Here is a 23955-nt window from a genome sequence, read left to right as displayed (position 1 = left end):
AATCAGGAATGCCTAATGAGTCAGGAAGGAGGTCAACAAGTCATCAAATGAATCCTTAATACTGTGTCTACATAATCCATGTTTGCAGGATTGCTATATGATAATACACTAATCTTGTAATATAAAACAAGGCACAACACACACATACACACACACACACACACACACACACACACACACACACACACACTTCTACAAACCTTTTCTCTCTATTACTAAGTAAAAGTGTATATTGTTTGCTTCAAGTACTTTCATTATGCTGTCATGCTGCCTCCACACACAGCATGCAGTATTCTGTATCCATCAAACTTCTGCCAACCATCATCATCTTCAATTACTCTCAACATCCATGCAAACATTTCAAGTCAGTGGCACACTGTATTGTTAACTTTTCATATTAATGTGTATGATTTCAATAAGATATGTATTCCATAAACAAAATTATGATGTAACATCTACATCATTTCCTAGCTTTATGTTGAAATAATACTGTTCTTCATTACAAGTTCCAGTAACTAAAAGTTAAAACTGACATTGCCTTTCAAGTATCATAAATTTTCTTCTGAATTGACCTCTGTACCTCATCTTTGTTTCCTTTAAAGTGAAAGAATAACACAGAATGGTAGATGGTAATCACTCACATGTACATTTTTTTTTTTTCCGGTTTTTACTTCTGGTTTCCCTAGTCTATGAAGGCTAGAATGGCGCCTCCTAACAAAGGACTTTGGATTTGGCAATTGGAAATCGTTATCCCAAGTGAATGTCCTTCCTACCATTAGACTGTGGCCAAGTTTCAGACTTGTGTGCCCAAGGATCCCTCAGCCCTCAAAGTGCACATGCTCCCACCGTACCACGGCGGCCCCCCACTTATGTATTAATAGAAAATATATTATCTATATTAAGAGAAAATTGATGGTACAATAATTCTTACTTCAACATAAAATCTTTTTACATTAACTCATATACTGTTGAGGGTTGAGATCAAACTGGTATGATGATCTACTTTATACTACTGTGCAAGAATAACTATCACAATATCATACATGTGTATTCTGTGCCCTAGGAAACATTGGTCTCGGAACAGAGTTAAGAGTGGCAAGTGTTACTGACCAGTGGGCCATTCAGTCACAGGCTCAACTGGGTGAACCTTTACACCTAAACCCTCAGCTGTGGTGACCAAGGTCAGTATATGCATCAAAATCTTAGGTATCAAATTACACATGAAAAAGGCACACATGGGTTGCAAGAAAATACTTAAATATATAACTAAAAATTTGGTATGAGAAAATTTGATCACTGAACTGTTATTCTCATCAGTTTGTTAGACACTTAGCAGGAATCTCTGATGATTGGTGGCTGGTAGTTGGGCATGATGGCAGCCGAGAGGGAACTTGCATAAAGGTCGAGGCGTTGCGTCATCTGTGAGACAAATTAATAGGTTATTTCACTAGTGAAGAATATTAACATTAGTAATTATAGTTTCACATTTCACACTCTGGTTTGTACACCCCTGCCCATTCTGCTAACAATGCAGGATAGATCCAAGTTGAAGTTCACAGTGGGATGTGCAACTCACACACTGTTTAGCTGTTCAGCTTCCCTTAGGAGTCAGTCAATACATGGATAATGTCTGACACAAAAAACCAAAAGGATGAAAACTGTTATAACTAGCATTCCATTCAGTTACAAGTTCCTGACTGAGGAATTTTTGAAAAAAAAAAAAAAAAAAAAAAAAATATATATATATATATATATATATATATATATATATATATATATATATATATATATATATATATATATATATATATATATATATATATATATATATATATATATATATATATATAAAATTTGTACCTTCTGAAATTAATCTGAATTCCTTCATATACACATCTACATGCTTAAGAACAAGAACTTAAATCTATTTACTATATACATTGTGAGTGTGTGTGTGTGTGTGTGTGTCCAAAGTTTGAACCATAGGAATATTATGATATGATCCTAGCAAGCTCACAACAGAAGAAATCCTTTTCACTAACCCTGAAACCCCAGTGGTCCTTGACCTGACGACAGAGATTCAGGTCTACTTCAGTAACCAGAAGCCCATCTTTGTTCCTTGACAAACCCTGCAATTTGAAGAATATGGGACAGTGAGATGCAAAGAACAATACAGACTTTTGACAACTTCCAAATTTCTTCAGCACCTCTATACTGCCTGCATCCTAATTCTCTGGTCTTTTCTCAAGCCTGCAACACAACCTTCCATCATGAAGACTGAATAGTATGGGAAGACAACAAACAAAACAGACATAAATCAGAGAAATAGTACACAGATTCTATCATAACTGTAAAAAATGAGACAGGCACATAGACAAATAGAGAGTATAAACAGATATATACTCACTGGGGTACGAGAGCCATCAGGGGCAGCTACGTATGATGAGCCATAGAAGTGACCGAAGTCTTTGTGTGCTGGCTTGCCATCAGCAGAAGTGAACTCATTCGGGAAGACCTCAGTACCAACACGATTAATGGCACAGGCAAAATAGCTGTTAGCAATGGCTGCATTCCTTGCCTCAATGGCCCACAAAGGCTCACTGTCCAAAAGAAAGCACAACTTAATATGAATTTATTTATCCAAATTATAGTTATCATCAACCATAAATGTGATCTGAATACAAAGAAAGTAACATGGTCAACTTTACAACACAAACATAACAACCATTACATTCATGAACTTGTGAGTTTTCATTACTGTCTCAATTATGACAAAGCAATCACTCCTCACATCATACTGGTGACCTTCCGGCTTTCCTTACTGAGTCTTGGTCATCCTCTTCTAGAGATTTTGGTGAAACTTTTGCTGTTGCCTTAGACATATCAAAAGCTTTTGATAGAGTCTGGCACAAAGCTTTGATTTCTAAACTACCCTCCTACGGCTTCTATCCTTCTCTCTGTAACTTCATCTAAAGTTTCCTTTCTGACCATTCTACTGCTGCTGTGGTAGACAGTCACTGTTCTTCTCCTAAATCTATTAACAGTGGTGTTCCCCAGGGTTCTTTCCTGTCACCCACTCTCTTCTTATTATTCATTAATGATCTTCTAAACCAAACTTCTTGTCCTATCCACTTCTACACTGATGATACCACCCTGCACTTTTCCACGTCTTTTCATAGACGTCCAACCCTTCAGGAGGTAAACATTTCACGCAGGGAAGCCACAGAACACTTGACTTCTGATCTTTCTAAAATTTCTGATTGGGACAGAGCAAACTTGGTATTGTTCAATGGCTCAAAAACTCAATTCGTCCATCTATCAACTCGACACAACCTTCCAGACAACTATCCCCTCTTCTTCAATGACACTCGACTGTCCCCCTCTTCTACACTGAACATCCTCAGTCTGTCCTTTACTTATAATCTGAACTGGAAACTTCACATCTCATCTCTAGCTAAAACAGCTTCTATGAAGTTAGCCGTTCTGAGATGTCTCCGCCAGTTTTTCTCACCCCCCCACCTGCTAACTCTGTAAAAAGGCCTTATCCGTCCATGTATGGAGTATGCTTCACATGTCTGGGAGGGTTCCACTCATACTGCTCTTCTAGACAGGGTGGAATCAAAAGCTTTTCGTCTCATCAACTCCTCTCCTCTAACTGACTGTCTTCAGCCTCTCTCTCACCGCTGCAATGTTGCATCTCTAGCTGTCTTCTACCGCTATTTTCATGCTAACTGCTCTTCTGATCTTGCTAACTGCATGCCTCCCCTCCTCCCGCAGCCTCACTGCACAAGACTTTCTTCTTTCTCTCACCCCTATTCTGTCCACCTCTCTAATGCAGGAATTAACCAGTATTCTCAATCATTAATCTCTCTCTCTCTGGTAAACTCTGAAACTCCCTGCCTGCTTCTGTATTTCCACCTTCCTATAACTTGAATTCCTTCAAGAGGGAGGTTTCAAGACTCTTATACATCAATTTTTGACTACTGCTTTGACCCTTTTATGGGACTGGCATTTCAGTGGGCATTTTTTAATTTTTTATTGGATTTTTGTTGCCCTTGGCCAGTGTCCTTCCTACATAAAAAAAAAAAAAAGAATGAATAGAAAGTTAGCTGTGTGTGTGTGTGTGTGTGTGTGTGTGTGTGTGTGTGTGTGTGTGTGTGTGTGTGTGTGTGTGTGTGTGTGTGTGTGTGTGTGTGTACAGATATAGAGAGAGTAACTCACTCCCAGTCATCTGGTGGTTACCCAGCCACCTATTCCCCTATGGGAAGACCTTAGAGCTCATAGCAACTAATCTCTGGGTAGGACTGAGACCACTTGCACACCATACAATGGGACAGCAAGGTCAAAAACCCTCGGCCTAAATCCTGTACCATCTTGTTACTGGTGAACAGGTGCTACACATTAAGAGGCTTGCCCACCTGTCTCACTGCACCCAGGGCTCAAACTCAGGCCTTCTCATTTGTGAGCGGAGCACAGTGTGTGTGTGTGTGTGTGTGTGTATGTGTGTGTATTTACCTAGTTGTGCTTTATGAGAAAAGAGCTATGCTCATGCTGTCCCATCTCCATATCTTTTAATATCCAACTTAGCCTTGAATCCATGTATACTTTCTGCATTTACTATCTCTTCATCCAGACTGTTCCATACATCAATACTTCTATATGGGAAACTATACTTTTTGACGCCTCTTTTACAAGCACTCTCCTTCAGCCTCTTTCCATGTCCTCTAGTGTCCTGTGTATCCGAGACCATTAAGTCGCTCTGGTCCACCTCCTCTACTCCCTCATATACTTTACATATCGCAATCACGTGTCCTCTTTCTCTCCTCTTTTCCAACGCTGGTAGATCTATCCTTGCCAGTCTCTCTTCATATGACAAGTCCCTAATACTTGGTACCATCTTCGTAGCTGCTCTCTGAACTCTCTCCAACTTCCTTGTATCCTTTTTTCTAGTATGGCAACCACACTACTGCTGCATATTCTAGTCTAGGTCTTATCAGCGACACGATCATCTTCCTGACCTTCATCCATATATGCAAAGGCCTACCTTATTCTTCTCAACAAGTTATAGATTTCTCCTGTAATTTTGCTGTGTCTCTCTGGGGTCAGGTTCCCAGTCACTGTAACACCGAGATCCTTTTCCTCTTCTGCTCTACTCAACCTTACACCATAATCATACACCAACACATAATTTCCTTTTACTCTTCTTGTACTTTTTCCAAATTCTATTACTTTACACTTCTTTAAATTAAATTCCATTTCCTATCTATAACTCCACTCTGATATCTTGTTCAGGTCTTCTTGTAACGTTCCACAGTCCTCTGCACACTCTACTTTCTTCAGCAACTTTGCATCATCCGCAAAAAGGCTCATGTAGCTGTTCACACTCTGTCATATTATTTATATAAACTGCAAACATGATTGATGCAAGTACTGAGCCTTGGGGTACTCCACTTATGACTTCCCTCCATGATGATTTTTTATCTTTCACCACCATTCTCATTTCTCTGTTTGTCAAGAAATTTTCCATCCATCTCAGCAGGCCCTCCCTTAGCCTACCATTATGCTTCAACTTCCACAACAATCTCCTGTGTGGCACTTTATCAAAGGCCTTCTTCAGGTCTAAATAAACACAATCTGCCCATCCATCTCTTTCTTGCATTATATCCACCACTCTAGAATAAAAACTCAGTAAGTTTGTAACACACGATCTCCCTCTCCTAAATCCAAATTCTTGTTTTATTATCACTTCATTTCCTTCTAGGTACTGCATCCATTTATCCTTCACCAATCTTTCACACATTTTGCACACCACACTTGTTAGAGACACAGGTCTAGAGTTTAAGGGCTCCTACCACCTTTATAGATTGGCACTATGTTGGCTCTCTTCCATTCAATTGGGACTCTACTTTCAATTGGGGAGCTCTCAATAATATTATGTATTACCCATGTCAACTGCTGATTGCACTCTTTTAGTATCCATCCTGACACTCCATCAGGTCCAGGGGCCTTCCTAACGTCTAGTCCCTCCATCTGTTTCTGGACATCCTCTTCAGTCACTTAGATTTCCCCTCGACCCATTTCCTCACTCATCTCACTCTGCCACACAAGTGTTCTCTCTTTTGTGAATACTGATTGAAAACTCCTGTTCATTATCTCTGTCAATTCAGCCGGATCCTCACACATTTGACCATTCACCTTCAATCTGCTTATTCCTTCTCTATTTTTCATTTTACTGTTCACATATCTGAAAAATAGTTTTGGTTCCTCTTTGCATTTGTCCATAACATTTTTTCTCATAATTTTTCCTTTCTTCTCTAATAACCCTTACATATTCATTTCTTGTAGTTGTATAGTTTTGCCATAGCTCCTGTGTATTTTTCCTCCGACATCTATTCCATGCCGTTTCCCTCTCCTCCCTAGCTATTTCACATCTTCTATTATACCAATCATTGTTATATCTTCCCTTTGTCTCTACTTTCGGTACATATCTTTTCACTCCCTCTTCATAAATATTGATGAAAGCTTCCCACTTCTTTTGCACATTACTTGCTGTGTGTGTGTGTGTGTGTGTGTGTGTGTGTGTGTGTGTGTGTGTGTGTGTGTGTGTGTGTGTGTGTGTGTGTGTGTGTGTGTGTATTTACATAGTTGTAATTTACAGGGCCTGAGCTATGCTCATGTGCTACCGCCTCCATATCTACACTTGTCCAATATTTCCTTGAAGTTGTGCACACTCACTGCTGGTGTGTGTGTGTGTGTGTGTATTTACCTAGTTGTAGTTTATGGGAGGGGAGTAATCTCACAGTATCCCATCATAATATCTATCCAGTTTGGTCTCAAAAGCATGGACAGTTACAGCATTGACGTCTTCACTGAGTTCATTCCATTTGTTCACACTTCTATGAGGAAAGCTGTACTTCTTGATGTCTCTTCTAAAGTTAACTTTCTTCAACTTTTTACTGTGTCCCCTTGTACTATGTGTCTAAATATATAAAACATTTTTTATTCACATTTTCTATACCATTTATCATTCTATAGATGTTTACTAAATCTCCTCTCTCTCTCTCTCTCTCTCTCTCTCTCCTATTTTCAAGGGTAGAAATTTCATATGTGTATGTTTACCTAGTTGTTTATCTAGTTGTGAAATACAGGACAAGAGCCACACTAGGCTCGTGCCGTCCTGTCTCCATATCAACTTTTATCTAGATTTTCTTTAAATCTATGAATTGTCTTTGCACACACAGTCTCATCCTTAAGTTCATTTCACACTGTTATACTTTTGTGGGGGAAGCTATGATTCTTGATGTCTCTTCTGCAAACACTCCTTTTCAATTTCCTTCCATGTACTCTTGTGTCTCTCATATCTGGAATTATGAGGTCTTCTCTGTCCAACTTTTCCATTCCTTCCAATATTCTATATATTGCTATCAAATCACCTCTTTCCCTCCTTTTTCCTAGTGTTCAGGCCCAATCTCTTCAACCTTTCTTCATAACTATACTCTCTTAAGTTTGCAGGAATTTTAGTTGCAGCTCTCTGGATTCTTTCTAACTTTCTTGTATCCTTTTTCAAACTTGGCAACCACACTAATGCTGTGTACTTCAGTCTTGGACGTATCATTGTTGTTATCATTTTTTTTTATTCTATCTTCATCAATATAGGAGAATGCTATCTTGATGTTCCTCAGCAGATTATATGTTTCTCCTATAATTTTGTTTATGTGCTTCCCAAATGACAAATAATCAGTAATAATTACTCCTAGGTCTTTTTATTCTGATCTTATAGTGATTTCCTCATTCCTGCTGCCAAATGGTCTTCTCACACTTTTCCAAACCTCATCACACATTTTTTAGCATTAAACTCCATATTCCACCTCAATGACCATTCATTAATCTTAATCAAGTCCTGATTTAAAGCACTGCAGTCCTCTTCATCTGTTACTTTCCTCATAATCTTAGCATCATCAGCGAAAAGGTTCGTGTAACTTTCTACACCTTCTGTCATATCAATTACATAAACTGTGAACATAATAGGTGCAAGTACCAAACCTTGCGGGACTCCACTTATTACCATTCTCCAGTTTGACTTGCTGCCTTTAATTACTGTCCTCATTTCTCTGTTTGTCAAAAAGTCAGTCATCCACTTTAACAGTGATCCACCGAGTCCTCCAATTTTTTCCAATTTCCATATTAGTCTTCTGTGCAGAACTTTATTAAATGCTTTTCTCAGATCTAAGTATATGCAGTCGGCCCATCCATCTCTCTCTTGCACTATATCTATTATACTTGAGTAGAAACTTATCAGATTTGTAACACAAGATCTTCCTTTTCTGAAGCCAAACTGTTTCTCTGTTATCACCTTGTTGTCTTCTAGGTATTTCACCCATCTGTTCTTGATGATCTTTTCACAAATCTTTGCCACCACACTTGTGAGTGATACAGGTCAGGCCTATAATTTGATGGATGTTCTTTACTTCCAGTCTTGTGAATTGGGGTAATATCTGCCTGTTTCCAATCTAAGGGGACTCTACCTTTTACCAGGTTGGTGCTAATTATATTGTGCAGCTCTGAGACTAATTGTGAGCTACACTCTTTTAAAATCCAACTCAATACACCATCAGGACCCATTGCTTTCCTTACATCCAGGTGTTCCAACATATTCTTTACTTCTTCTACTGATGTTTTAATCTCCTTTAGGTCGGTCCCTTTTTCTAACATTGTTCTCTCACCTCTGAAATCATTTTCCTTAGTAAACACAGAGTGGAAGTATCTGTTAAACACTTCAGACACTTCTTTTGGGTCTTCCACTGTCCCTTCTCCAGCTTTTATCGTGCTTATTTCATCTTTGCTCTTTAATTTTTCCATTGATGAATTTACAAAATAATTTTGGTTGGTCTTTACATTTCTCCACAACATTCTTTTCAAAATTTTTCTGCTCATCTCCATGAGTTTTGACATATTCGTTCCTCTTCCTTATATAATTGTTCCACAGGTCCAGTCTCTTGTTCTTCTTCCACTTGTTCCATGCTTTTTCTCTCTCCAATCTAGCTGTTACACATATGTTGTACCAATCCTTTTTAAAAAGGTTCTCTGTTGATCTTTTGGGTACCCATTCCTCTACTCCCTTATTCTAAATGTCCAGGAAAGCCGTCCGCTTTTCCTCTATGTCCTACTTTTGAATAACCATGCTCCAATTCACTTCACTGAAATACTTCCTAAGTTGTCCAAAGTTAGTCTTGCTGTGTGTGTGTGTGTGTGTGTGTGTGTGTGTGTGTGTGTGTGTGTGTGTGTGTGTGTGTGTGTGTGTGTGTGTGTGTGTGTGTGTGTGTGTGTGTGTGTGTGTGTGCGCTTCTGTTGATCTTTGTGAAACTGGCTGGATTCCAGCACACTAGTTTTCTTACATGTTATCTAGATATGTGCTGATAGTATTGGTATCAGTATCAGTATCAGCAGTATTGGTCTTTTTTGGGAAATATCAGTATTGGTATCAGCAAGGTGAAAAGCAAAGTCTTGTATTGAGATTGATGTTTGACACTGAGTGGCTTGACCCAACCCAACTGTCACACTTTTGAGAAGCTCATAACTCTGAAACTATGAGGCTGATCATTATTAAACTTTTGCCATACAATAGTACAACTTTTTCAATTTCATGTGATATAGACTTCATCGGCTCTACTGCATTGAGTTTGTATGCGACTTGCAAAAAAAAAAAAAGTTCTCATTTTCCTCAATAACTGCAGAACCGATTGTGATGAAATTTGGTATGGGGGACCCCCTTGATATGGCAACTATATTACTATTATTAGAATTATACAGTGAAGCTTTCTTTCTACAATCTGTTCATTTTGTCTAATTAATGTTAATCTTATACATATGTACTGGAAATTATTTTTTACCTTACAATGAAGTATAGTTTTTTTCTATTTGTGTTTACTTTTTTCCTTTATTGAATGAAGAAAAAAATGTCCTTTGCCCTTTATTTATAATTTACACAAAAGAATATCAGCTTATCTTTATTATTAACATTTTTTTTATGGTCATAATTGCCATTTGGTACTTGAGAACTGAGTCAGATGACTAGTTAAGATCATCAATAATTACCTCAGCTCTGCATGGCATGAAAATTTGCACCCTTAGGATTCCTGTTCTCCATATGCTCAACAGGCATGTGGATTCTGGGTAAAAGTTCACAAAACTGTATACTACTTCAAATTTGAATCTATGACTATGCATCTATGACTTTCAACTGTCAGCACCATGCAACTATATGCCAATAGTTACTTCAAGTTTCACTTATTTCTAATATCAACAAAAGAATTTCATACTTTTTATAATTTAATTTTACAGATTAGATGCAGGGGTGATCAAAACAGAAAAACATATCAGTATCAGTATTGGATTCTGTTTCCATCCAGATATCCTCTGTGCTGTGGAAAGCAAGTTGTGCATGAAATAAGGTATTATTTCATTATTCATAACAATGCTGTATACAAAGTAACATTGAATAGACAATATTTGTCACTCTCCTCAAAAAAAATAAATAAATAATCTTGTATCAGACATATCATCTCCAGTTAATCATCAGTCATTATGACTTTGGAAACTAAACTACACACCTGCATTAATAATGAGAACCTTTTGAGAGCAATATATTATACAAAGCAGTAGAAATGTTGAAATCCTTACCTAAGAGCTCCAACAGTGGCAGACGGATTGAACACTATTTCTGCACCATTGATGCCATACATCATCCAATTCTGAGGGTGGTGGCGTCCATAGCAAATGTTGACAGCAAGGCGACCAAACTGTGTCTGTAAGGAAAAAAAAAAGTCCTCTTGTAAATCTGCTAGAAATAGAAAACCAAACCTATGAGACCAGTCACTTGAATGTTATTATACTCTGTTCCTGATTACTGCTCTTCTGAACTTGCTAGCTGCATGTATTACCTCATGTATGGCCCTAATACGCAAGACTTACAACTCATTCCAATTTTTATATTTCAATTGACATCCACTAAACAATCCTCTTCAAGCTCCTCCATATTTACCTGGAAAACAACATGGCCAGTGTCTCCTTCCATGTAGTAGGTAGACTCATTGAAGTCTCCTACTCGAGGAATGTGATTCTTGCGAGTCTTGCCTAACACATGTCCATTGTTACTGATTACAACAGCAGTGTTCCAGAGGGTGTCCCCATGGATGCTGTCTCGCTCAAGGATGGGGGACACAATCACCATGTTGTACTTTTGTGCCAGCTGGTCAGGAAAAAAATATGAACAAGTCTGAGATGATGGGAGAGGGTAAGGAACTAAGCAGGATAAGTGCATGGAACAGGAAACTCACAGACAGGTGAATGAAACTTTGTAACACACTGAGGAATCTGCTACATGTTAATGGATGTATATAAAATTTAATGTGACCATGGGTAAAATTAACCTAAATCATGTAGCAGAATGTAAGGGAATACATGATTCTCAAAAAATCACTGGTCACTAGGTAGCTAATTACGTGCAATAAAATTTCACATCATCATCTCAAGTTTTGCAACTGTCTTCTTCCAAAAGCATAGCAAAACTCAGGGTACTTAAACACTGAAAAAATGGTTATTTATTCCAGCCACATGGCCTAGACCTGTGTGTGTGTGTGTGTGTGTGTGTGTGTGTGTGTGTGTGTGTGTGTGTGTGTGTGTGTGTGTGTGTGTGTGTGTGTATTTTGTCATCATACTCACAGAGCAATTTGGTGGTGCAGTGCCATGGCATCTAAAACTGTGTGTGTGTGTGTGTGTGTGTGTGTGTGTGTGTGTGTGTGTGTGTGTGTGTGTGTGTGTGTGTGTGTGTGTGTGTGTGTGTGTGTGTGTGTGTGTGTGTGTGTCAGGGTTGGAAAAAACCCAGGTTTAAAAAAGCCACTGTTTTTTTTTTTGTTTCTTTGGGCAATTTAATTTTTTCAGATTATTTTTTTGTTTATTCCTCATATTTATATGTAAATCATTTAAACAGGCAATTAAAAGGTAATATAGTGAAACAAAAGGTTTGAAGTGTTTGTTTTCTTTTTTTTTTCATGTTCCAGAGTTTACCAGAGAAAGGGATGAATGACTGAGAATACTGGTTAACTCTTGCATTAGAGAGGTGGACAGAATAGGGGTAAGAGAAAGAAGAAAGTCGTGCAGCAAGCCCACAGGAGGAGGGGAGGCATGCAATTAGCAAGATCAGAAGAGTAGCTGGCATGAAAATAGCAGTAGAAGATAGCAAGAAATGCAACACTGCAGTGATGAGAAAGAGGCTGAAGACAGTCAGTTAGAGGAGAGGGATTGATAAGATGAAAAGCTTTTGATTCCACCCTGTCTGAAAGAGCATTACGAGTGGATCCCCCCATACACATGAAGCATACTCCATACATGAATGGATGTGGCCCTTGTACAGAGTTAGCAGCTGGGGTGTTGAGAAAAACTGGCAGAGATGACTAAGAATGCCTAACTTCATAGAAGCTGTTTTAGCTAGAGATGAGATGTGAAGTTTCCAGTTTAGATCATATGTAAAGAACAGATTGAGGATGTTCAGAGCAGAAGAGGACAGCTGAGTGTCACTGAAGAAGAGGGGATAGTTGTCTGAAAGGTTGTGTCAAGTTGATAGATGAGGAAATTGAGTTTTGGGGCATTGAATAATACTAAGTTTGCTCTGCCCTAATAAGAAATTCTGGAGAGATCAGAAGTCAGGCATCCTGTGGCTTCCCTGCGAGAACTGTTTAGTTCCTAAAGGGCTGGGCATCTGTGAAAAGATGTGGGAAAGTGCAGATTGGTATCACCACCACAGGAGTGGATAGGACAAGAAGTTTGGTTTAGAGGATCATTGATGAATAATAGGAAAAGAGTAGGTGACAGAACAGAATCCTAAGGAACAACACTATTAACAGATTTAAGAGAAGAACAGTGGCCATCTACCACAGCAGCAATAGAACAGTCAGAAAGAAAAACATGAGATGAAGTTACAGAGAGAAGGATAGAAGCTGTATGAGCGTAGTTTGGAAATCAAAGCTTTGTGCCAGACTCTATCAAAAGCTTTTGACAGCAATAGGTGAAACAGAAAATGTTTCACCAAAAACCCTAAAAGAGGATGACCTAGACTCAGTAAAGAAAGCCAGAAGATCACCAGTAGAGCCCATGCTAGTGATCAGACAAAAGGTTGTGAAGTGATACATGTTTCAGAATCTTCCTGTTGAAGGATAGACTCAAACTTTAGAGAGGCAGGAAATTAAATCAATAGGATGGTAGTTTGAGGAATCAAAATGGTCAACCTTTTTAGGAACAGGCTGAATATAGGTAAACTTCCAGCAAGGAGGAAAGGTAGATGTCGATAGACGGAATTGAAAGAGTTTGTCTAGGCAAGGTGCAATCACGGAGGCAAAGTTTCAGAGAATAACAGGAGGGGACCCATGAGGTCTGTAAGCCTTCCAAGGGTTTAGGCCAGTGAGGGCATGAAAACATCACTGTGAAGGATTTTAATGGGTAGCATGAAGTAGTCAGAGGGTTGAGGAGAGGGAAAAACAAGCCCTGTATCACCCAAGGTAAAGTTTTTAGCAAACGTTTGAGCAGAGTTCAGCTTTAGAAATAGATGAGATGGCAGAGGACCCATCAATAAAGGAGGGAAAGATGAAGAAGCCAAGTTACTGGAGATGTTTTTGGCTAGGTGCCAGAAGTCATGAGGGGAGTCAGATCTTGAAAGATTTTGACACTTTCTTTAAATAAAGATCAGACACTTGTTTAGGTCATGCTGTTACAGGTTGGTCCAGTTGGATGAAGCCTGTGTCAACTTGTACTGTACACGAAATGAACAGGTCAGGCTTGACTACTTTTAAATTTTTTATGTATATATACACCTTATTTATCCATATGATATAAAACTAAAGTTTGATGCCTTAAATATACTTTCTAAATCCCCCAAAAAAATCCACTTAGTTTTTTTGTTTTTTTTGTTTTTAATGGGCTTCTTTTGGGTGTTTCTTTTTTTTGGGGGGGTGGGTTTTTTAATGCTAACCCTGATGTGTGTGTGTGTGTGTGTGTGTGTGTGTGTGTTTTTTCCCCTCACATCCGGCGTGATTCAACAATGCAGCAGTGCAATACCATCACATCTAAAATGGGCATGTGTGTGTGTGTGTGTTTTGTCCTCACATCTGGCAATGCAGGTGATGCAGTGGTGCAGCACCACTGCATCTAAAACTGAGTGTGTGTGTGTGTGTTTTGTCCTCACATACCTGGTGGTGTTGTGATGCAGTGACATCACATTTGTCACAGTAATGAGACACTTTTGATTTGTCTGTTTTGATTTTTTTGTTTTTTGCAATGTGGCAATGCTATTGCCAGTATTTCTCTCCCTCTCTCTCTCACATGCAAGCTGCCATGACTAGCATTGTGGTTAACAAGTCATTTTAACATTCTGTATATTCAAGAATGTGAACTGTACATGGACATGCTTGTACAATACACATGTATTTATTTTTGCTATCTGTGACGCCAATGATAGGAATGCGTAACTCATACACAACAGAAGCATGAACCTCAAAGAAATAATGCCTGAAAATTGGGATGGTAAGAAATTAGGACTAAGCATAAAATTTGAGGATCACAAAACTTGGATATCACGAAACTTATGTATTAAATAAACTGGGGGCACCCCCAGTGTCATATCCTATAATCTAGATTATCTGACAATTGAAGAAAACCTGTAAGCCTCTGTTCCTAAACCACATTCTAACTAAAGCAAAGTAATGTATATTTTATTCCTGAATAATAAATAATGTTTTGTAATATAAAAATGTATATGGTGTTGACAATGAAGGGCCATCTTCTATAGTTTAGAATAGATAAAATAATCTGAGCATGGTAGAGAGTGACAGGGAGGGAGATTGAGGCAAGGGGAAGAACAGCAGGTTGTGAGGAGGAGAGGAGTGCAGCATGCATCATAAAAGTGCTACAATGAAGGTCCATCTTCTACAGTTCAGAATAGATAAAAGGTATCTGAGCATGGTAGAGAGCGACAGGGAGAGAGATTGAGGCAGGGGGAAGAACAGCAGGTTGTGAGGAGGAGAGGAGTGCAGCATGTGTCATGAAAGTGCTTTGTTGCTGACCAGTTAGTGGAGAAGTTGGCCTTTTAAATAAATAAATAAATAAATAAATAAATAAATAAATAAATAAATAAATAAATAAATAAATAAATAAATAAATAAATAAATAAATAAATAAATAAATATATATATATATATATATATATATATATATATATATATATATATATATATATATATATATATATATATATATATATATATATATATATATATACACACACACACACACACACACATTTCTCACACTGTCTTGACCTCACACGGGCAGGACGTGTGACCTTAGGCGCTCTCGAGCAGCCTCGGCCAGCTTGTTGGCCTTCCCCGCCCCCTAGTGATAGTGACCTCAGTTTGTTTTGTTTTTTCCTTTTCTGTTTTCAACTTTTAGCGTTTAGTTTGAGGCTCGACCTGGTGGGATTGTTGTTTTTGTGAACACTTGTAGCGAATGCGTGTGATACATAAAGAAAAATGAGTGCTTCAGTGCAAACGTACGAACGCAACTACCTCCTGCGTCATAGACGAGGATCTGGGTACCCGCCACCCAACGTGATACAGTGCCTTAAGTCCTTGAAACTATTTCGAAACCGAGGATCGAGAGGAGGCAAAAGAGTGGTGCGTCCCATCAAGGTAGTGACCTCCAGTGCCAGAGACGACCGCAGGGTGGAGAAGAGGGAATACAAACACTTTGAGGTGCCGAGAATGTGGTATAGTTTTCCCTCACTCCTCTTATTTAATGCAACGTCTCTGGCCAACAAGATGGACGAATAGATTGTGACGGTGAGATCTACTTGTGCGGACATTGTGGCGGTTACTGAGGCGTGGCAGATTGTTCCTGAGGTGTGCACGATGCAGGACTACCAGCTCTACCATCACCTCAGGTCAGGACGCAGTGGGGGGGGGGGGGGAGTGGCCGTTTTCTGCCGCTCTGCCCCTCACACCTCCCTGTTGATATTCCTGCCGGTGTGGAGGCCCTGTGGGTGAGAGTCACGCCCCCCTCCCATCCCAGCAACACGGCCTCCATCATAGTCTGCATCATGTACCAACCCCCACGAGCCACCACTGCACAGTTACTCACCGCTCACATCATCAACACTGCTGATGCCCTGAGGGTGAGGTATCTTGCTGCCAAGCTGGTCATCTGTGGGGACTTTAACAGATTAGATATCAACGATATCCTACACCAGCTCCACCTCACCCAGATCGTGGACTTCCCCACCCACCAGCAAGCCATCCTCGACCTTATACTCACAGACCTGGGCCAGCAGTACTCGCCCCCGAAGCCGCTGCCTCCCATGGGACAGAGCACCCACCTCTCCATACTGTGGCCACCCACACCCACCACCTTGACCCCCCGGTCAGCTGTCACCAGGACCCACCGCCCCATGCCTGACTCAGCCATGAGGGAGTTTGGGCAGTGGGTGACACAACACCCGTGGACCAAGGTGCTGGATGAGGAGGACGTCCACTTAAAATGGCAAAATTACGTCGCCACTACCACAGCAGCCTTCCACCACTACTTCCCAGCCAAGAGTGTCACAACGCACCCGTCTGATGCTCCCTGGATGACGCCCTGCATTAAAAGACTCATGCGTCAGCGGACCTGGGCGTTCCACTCCTGCCCGGTCCTTTACAGGAAACTAAGAAACAGAGTAATCAGGGAGATTAAGAATGCAAAGGCAAGCTATTACCCAGACAAGGTACACCACCTCAAGCTGACCAACAACAGACAGTGGTACGCTAAGATCAAAGCTTTGTGTGGCTTACAAAAGCACACTTCATCTCTTCCTTGCACCTCACACCTTCCTGCTAATCTCGCGGCTCAGGAGATGAACGATCACTTTGCTGCTATCTGTCAAACCTTTCCTCCCCTCCACACCACTCCGCTTCCTGCCTATCTTCCCGCTCCCTCCCTTGCACACTGTCCAGGTGATGGATGTTTTTAAGGGAATACTTAAATTTAAACCAAGATCCACCACACCCACTGACCTTCCTATAAAAATTTACAAGGAATTTGCTGTAGAGCTAGCAACACCGCTATGCTCCATAATAAACGCCTCACTCTCCCAACACTCTTGCCCCGCGGACTGGAAGACATCTTACGTCACCCCCATCCCCAAAACTTCCAGTCCTCAGTCACTCAATGACCTCAGGCCAGTCTCTATCACCCCCATCCCTAGCCTTATTTGTGAAGATTTTGTATATGACTGGGCATACACCAAAATTTGTAACACCGTGGATGTCAGACAATTCGGAAATATTAAAGACACCTCCACCTCACATTACCTGACCAGCTTCCTTGAATTCATCCACAGCCACCTGGACAAGTGAAACACCTCTCTAGCTGTTGCTTTTGTGGACTTCAAAAAAGCCTTTGATCTTGTTGATCACACTGTTGTCATCAGCAAGGCAGTAAGTCTGGGTCTCCCTCCTAATCTGATAGCATGGCTAGCCGACTTCCTCACAGGGAGACGTCAGGCCGTTCACTATCAGGGCTCTGTCTCTAATTTCCAACAGCTGACATGTGGAGTCTCCCAGGGGACCAAGATGGGTCCTCTATGCTTCCTCCTCCTTATCAACGATGCCCTCATCGACACCCCCCCATCGCTGGAAGTATGTGGACGACTGCACCGTGGGCGTCCCAGTTTCCACCAAGAACCCGGACTACTCGCCACTGCAAGCAATTCTGGAGCGACTGCAGACGTGGACAGAGGAGAGCAGGATGACCATCAACCACAGCAAAACTGTGGTGATGCATTTCTGTACCTCCTCTGTACCAGTGCCCCCTCCCCAGCTCACAGTGGGCCCTCACCCCCTCCAGGTGGTCCAATGTGCCAAGCTTCTCGGGGTCACGGTGGACGACCAGCTGACCTGGAAGCAGCATGTCGCCAGCACCGTGAGATCAGCTACCTACAGGCTGTACATGCTGCGCAGACTCAGGTCGCTGGGGACGCCGACAGATGAGTTAAGGGGGGTGTACCTTACCTTCATCCTCCCCAAACTCATGTACGCCTCCCCAGCGTGGTCCTCCTCCCTCACACACACTCAACAGCTACAGCTAGAGAGTGTGCAGAAAAGGGCGTGCAGGGTCATCCTTGGCCCTGCATACACCACCTATGAAGAAGCCCTGACCACCCTGAGTCTGTCCAGAATATCCACCAGGCACCGAGAGGCTCTGGAGAAGTTTGGGAGGGGACTACTACATCATACGCGCCTCAGAAACATGCTGCCGCCCGACGCGCCTCGCCCGGTCCGTGCCACCAGACACCACAACAAAATAACGCCCCTGAAGGCGCCGCGCACGGACCGGTACAGACTCAATGCGATTCCCACCATGGTGCAAGCCATCAATCAATAGTATTTCCCTCCTAGATTAGACTTACCTTTAGGATTAATGTTAAGTTTTTCCCCATCCCCTATGTACATTTTCAGTTTGTCAACTGCCTAAATAATAAACTGTTTATTATTATTATTATTATTATTATTATTATTTGTATATAAAAGGGTTGTTCATTGAGTTCTTGGCCTAATATAGAAGGAAAGGAGACAGGAGCCTGATGCGGCTGGAACACATTCATACATGTTCCAACAAGTAATACACAGAGTGGCATCCTCTTAACATTTTTTATTCAGTTCAACTGTGACCTTCAGGCCAAATGAGTGTAACTGAACAGCAGGCTTCTTTTCCTATCCACTCCTACAGTGATGATATCACCCTACACTTTTTCCATGCCTTTTCATAGATGTCCAAGTCTTCAAGGAAATAAACAGTTCATGCAGGGAAGCCAAATAACCCCTGACTTCTGATCTCTCTAAAATTTCTGAATGGGATGGAGGAAACTTAGTATTGTTCAATGCCTCAAAAACTCAATTCCTCCATCTATCAACTTGACATAACCTTCAAGACAACTATCCCCCTCTTCTTCAATGACACTCAACTGTCCCCCTCTTCTACACTGAACATCCTTGGCCTATCTTTTACTTATGATGTAAACAGGAAATTTCACATCTCATTTCTAGCTAAAACAGCTTCTATGAAGTTAGGCATTCTGAAATGTCTCCACCAGTTTTCTCACCCTTTCAGCTGCTAACTTTGTACAAGGGCCTTACCCATCCATGAATGGAGTATGCTTCACATGTCTTGGGAGGTAGGGGTTCCACTCACACCACTATTTTAGACAGGGTGGAATCAAAAGCTTTTCATCTTATCAACTCCTCTTCTCTAACTGACTGTCTTTAACCTCTTTCTCATCACTGCAATGTTGCATCTCTTGTTATCTTCTACTGTTATTTTCATGCTAACTGCTCTTCTGATCTTGCTAACTGCATGCCTCCCCTCCTCCTGCAGGCTTGCTGCAGGAGTTAATCTGTATTCTCAATCATTCATCCCTTTCTCTGGTAAACTCTGGAACTCCCTACTTCTTTATTTCCTCCTTCCTATGACTTGAACTCTTTCAACAGGGAAGTTTCAAGACACTTATCCTGTAATTTTTGACTACCGCTTTCATAATTGCAATTTTGTTCCCCTTGACCAGTGCCCTACATTAAAAATAATAATAATAATAAAAATAAAAATAATAATAATAATAATAATAATAATAATAATAATAATAATAATAATAATAAAAATAATAATAATAAAAATAAAAATAATAATAATAATAATGATAATAATAATAATAATAATAATAATAATAATAATAATAATAATAATAATAATAATAATAATAACAATAATAATAAAAAATGGGGGCTTAGTGGTCGGGGTAGGGCAGGTCTGTGATGAAGCTTTCTGTGACTCAAGGTAAAGTGCACACAGTTATTACATAAGGAGCTGAGGATAGCACTAGGGGACAGTGCTCTGTTCTGTTCCACTGTCAAATGTTGGGGGTGCTTTCTTCAACCAGGGCTGAGCCTCGTGTGAGCATGGCCTCTGAAATGGTGATCCATCAACTGCAATCACCAAGGAAACTGTGGCCATGGTAGAGAGCATGGTCATGGATAAATGCCAAATCTGAGAACAATACATTGCTTCTCAACTGGGGATCATTAATGGTTCCATTGTTACCATCTTGCATGATCACCTCAACCTTTTCAAGGTGTCTGCCCAATGGGTCCTAACAATGCTGATGCCTGAGCAGAAGAGGTACTGGATAATGATTTCAACAGACATGTTGACCCTCATGAGAGTGGATCCAGAAGGATTCACAGCTTGAACCATAACACTGGATGAAACATGGGTTCCTAGCTTCAATCTGGAAACCAAAGCTGAATCTAAGCAATGGAAGCATCCCTTCTCTCCCATATTATAAACCAGATCTTATCCAGTTTATGAAAGGTCTGCCCAGATGCCTCAAGGACAGTGACATACCTAATCAATAATCTAATATACAGTGTGTCTCAGGGAGAAAGCCACATACTCTCAGAAATGAGAGACCAAGTCAAAGTCATCTTAAGAGGGAAATATTCTAAAGTCAAATACTTTTAATACCAAGGTACAGAAGTTATGGTACATTTGAACATGAATGTATGTCAGTGGCAAGTGGTTCCACACAGGCCATCCTGCAACATCCAGCTGATCACCGTTGTCATATGGTGTTTGTTATGTTTTTGTAATTGTTTGCTACAGCAATGCACTGCATTCTTGAATTTCATTTTATCTCTATTTATGAAAATCTTGATGTGTCATCAAGTAACATCTTAAAGATAGCAATACCAATCATTGCTGCCCTCCCTCCATCCCTCCCCTCACCAACTCATAAAAACCCTCCTTCAACTTCCAAACCATGGCTTTAAAACCATTTTACCATAGAATATTTCCAACTAAGAATGACTTGAGCTTTTACTTCTGAGAAAATGTGCCTCTCCTAACTGAATATCCTGTATATACATAAATGTCCAATGTGGCAGAGGTTTATTTGATACAACACCCAAAGTTGTAATTTTTAGATGTTGAAATACTAACTAAAAGGAAATTATTGTATACAATATTTCTTTTCATATAGTATATGTTAGAAGTGCTCCAGACAACCTGTGGCAAAATTCATCTTAACATGCAACAAGTGGAAAAAAAATGAGTGTCCACCACAATATTCTTGCAAAAGCTAGTAAAAAAATAAACAAACATACATGTCCCATTTGTGTTCCACATTCCAGTCTACAGAACATATTCTCATCTTGAATGGCTTACCAAAGCATATCAAAGAATGTGATAAACAAATTTGAATAACTCAGTTTGGTAAATGCTGGAATGAATGTTCATTAAGAATTAGGTGAGGTTTTCACCATGCCCATTAATTTTTTTTGTTTTATGGACAGACATGAGGATGCAGAACCATCAAGAGTGTAAATATTTACAAAATATACCTAAGAACATAAGAATATAAAAAATAAGGGAAGCTGCAAGAAGCCATCAGACCTACACATAGCAGTCCCTGTATGAAATATACCTACCTATCATCCCCATCCATAAATCTGTCTAATCTTCTCTTAAAGCTCCATAATGTCTTAGCAATAACAACTTGATTACCGAGTCCTTTCCATTCATCTACCACTCTATTTGAAAACCAATTTCTTCCTATCTCTTTTTTAACCTAAAATTTTCAAGCTTGAACCCGTTATTTCTTGTTCTGTCCTGGTTACTGATCCTAAGAATTTTGTTTATGTCCCCCTTGTTATAACCCTTATACCACTTAAAGACTTATACCAGGTCCCCTCTTAACCTAAGTCTCTCTAAAGAATATAAATTTAACAGCTTCAGTCTTGCTCCATAAGGAATACTCCTCATCCCCTGTCTCTTTTTAGTCATTCTCCTTTGTATGGATTCTAGCAGACTTATATCCTTCCTGTAATATGGGGACCAGAACTGCACAGCATAGTCTAGATGAGGTCTGACCAGCGCCAAATATAACTTTAATATTACTTCGGCCCTTCTATTTTAACACTCCTAAATATAAATCCTAATACTCTATTTGCCCTGTTTCTGGCCTCCATGCATTAGATGGAGTTCAGAGCTAACCATAACTCCTAAATCTTTTTCGTACCTTGAACCTACCAGAGGTTCATTGTTTATTGTGTACCTATTGTGTGGGTTTCCTCTACTTACACTAAGTACTTTACATTTGTTTATATTAAACAGCATTTGCCATCTGTCTGTTCATTAGGTTAGGCTGTTTACCACACCATAAAAGCATTAAGGAAGCCTTTACTAAGTTTGTTTCATGCACAGAATCAGTATGGACCTACGAACATCAAGACTGTGAACCAATGCAGGTAACCACAACTCCACAAGGCATAGTAAATTAAAAAAATTAATTTCTTAATAATATATTAAGTTGCTCAGCTCCTCTTTCCACAAGACAGGCAGCACCTGGCAAGCATCAACAGCACACACATGGCAACTACCACAACTCACCTCCTGGCACAGCTGTGTGGTGGGTCCACAGTCAGCATCCTCAGCAAATTCACACCATGGCTGTTTCTCTCTTGTACAGAAAGCAAAGGGCATTGCTGAAAATAAAGAATTTTCTTGCATACAATATCTGAATACTTTATTACATACATGCATGCTTAGAGGGTATTACTATTCATCACTTACCTAAAGAGCTTGTTTGTCACACAAAGCATGAGTAACAATGAGAAAAAGATGGTAATTGGAGCTGAAAACAATTATCAAATTTTTGCCATAATATAAGCTCTTGTGATGTCTAATCTTGCTGAATAGATTTTTACATTTATGTATTCTGATGGGAACCAAGATAAATCAGTCATGCACACCAGCTATGAGAAGAGACTAGCAATGAGCAGAACAATTAAGAGGCCACAGTTCAAAATAAATTTATATGGCATATCATTAAGTTTCAACCAAGATAAGTCATACTGCCATACTCACTCCAAGCTTCTTGATAGCACAGCACATTAACACCACACAATGCAGCAGCCTCAGTGATGCGGGAGATCTTGTTGTGCAGTGCTGAACGCTGGACTCCTACTGGTGCAGTGGTCTCAGCAGCAATGGAGTTCTGCACAAGTCCTATACGAACCAATCTGGAACATTGCATTGGGGTTGTTGTTGCAATACAAAGACAGCAATAACCAAGACCACCATCACTACTACTATTCATATATGTAACAAATGATAATGATTGGGATCAAACAAACCTAAAATATACCAAGGACAAACACAAGCCATGTGTGACCTGTGATAATGAGGAGTCTTTTTATATAACAAACTTGCCTGGGAGGGGTGAGTTCTTCCTTCTTGGCTGTTATCTGGTAACTTTTCACCTCAAAGTTGTGCTGCTGGGCCAGTTTTTGAGCCTCTTGAGGAATTTCAATGGGGCTGAAATTAAACAAATGTAAATAAAAACCAGGGAATGAAACCTGCAACAATAAAATTCAATAATTACAAATAAATTCTCAACATCATATTTTGCAAAGAGTTAGCATGACTTGATTCCCCATCAACTCATGCCACTCATAACCCACATACAGTGCTTCCTTAACACACTAAACCTAATTTTTTCCTAATACTGATCCCTCCAACATTTGACATTTCATTTCATCAGCATACACAGTATTACCAACACTCCATGTCCAGTTTCATCATAACAAAACATTCCCTATAAGTCTTATAACACAGACACACCATCAAAAATATTTCCTGTCCCTTACGCATGTTCTCGGCCATACAGGATCCTCTTCACCTCCTTGAGCTCTTGTTCAGGGAGGTGGTTCTCCAAGCAGTGCTCCACACTCACTAATTCCCCAGCCATGCTGTCTCTGTAAGATGGAAAGGAAAGATCACTTATTCATTTTGTTCTTGAGTGATATTTTGTTGTCTCTCACC

At 40.0% G+C, this 23955-nt stretch overlaps 1 protein-coding gene across 2 annotated transcripts in view; it reads right to left on the bottom strand.

The window, feature by feature from the left end:
* Positions 1-648: 648 nt before the first annotated feature.
* LOC135110210 (beta-ureidopropionase-like) overlaps positions 649-23955 on the bottom strand; it is a 34075-nt gene continuing 10768 nt past the window's right edge. For both annotated transcript variants that reach the window (XM_064022263.1, XM_064022262.1), the window contains exons 2-10: positions 23781-23888; positions 23344-23448; positions 22999-23153; positions 22522-22616; positions 11042-11248; positions 10681-10805; positions 2408-2600; positions 2043-2129; positions 649-1419 (exon numbers count right to left, since the gene is read on the bottom strand). In XM_064022263.1, the coding sequence (XP_063878333.1) occupies positions 1330-1419; positions 2043-2129; positions 2408-2600; positions 10681-10805; positions 11042-11248; positions 22522-22616; positions 22999-23153; positions 23344-23448; positions 23781-23881 (1158 nt within the window). In that variant the 5' untranslated portion in view covers positions 23882-23888 and the 3' untranslated portion in view covers positions 649-1329. The remainder of the gene's footprint in view (positions 1420-2042; positions 2130-2407; positions 2601-10680; positions 10806-11041; positions 11249-22521; positions 22617-22998; positions 23154-23343; positions 23449-23780; positions 23889-23955) is intronic.

Source organism: Scylla paramamosain, chromosome 20 (genome assembly GCF_035594125.1).
Source record: "Scylla paramamosain isolate STU-SP2022 chromosome 20, ASM3559412v1, whole genome shotgun sequence".
Taxonomy (NCBI): domain Eukaryota; kingdom Metazoa; phylum Arthropoda; class Malacostraca; order Decapoda; family Portunidae; genus Scylla; species Scylla paramamosain.
The sequence above is the reverse complement of the archived record's forward strand: the minus strand, read 5'-3'. Positions and strand labels throughout refer to the sequence as shown.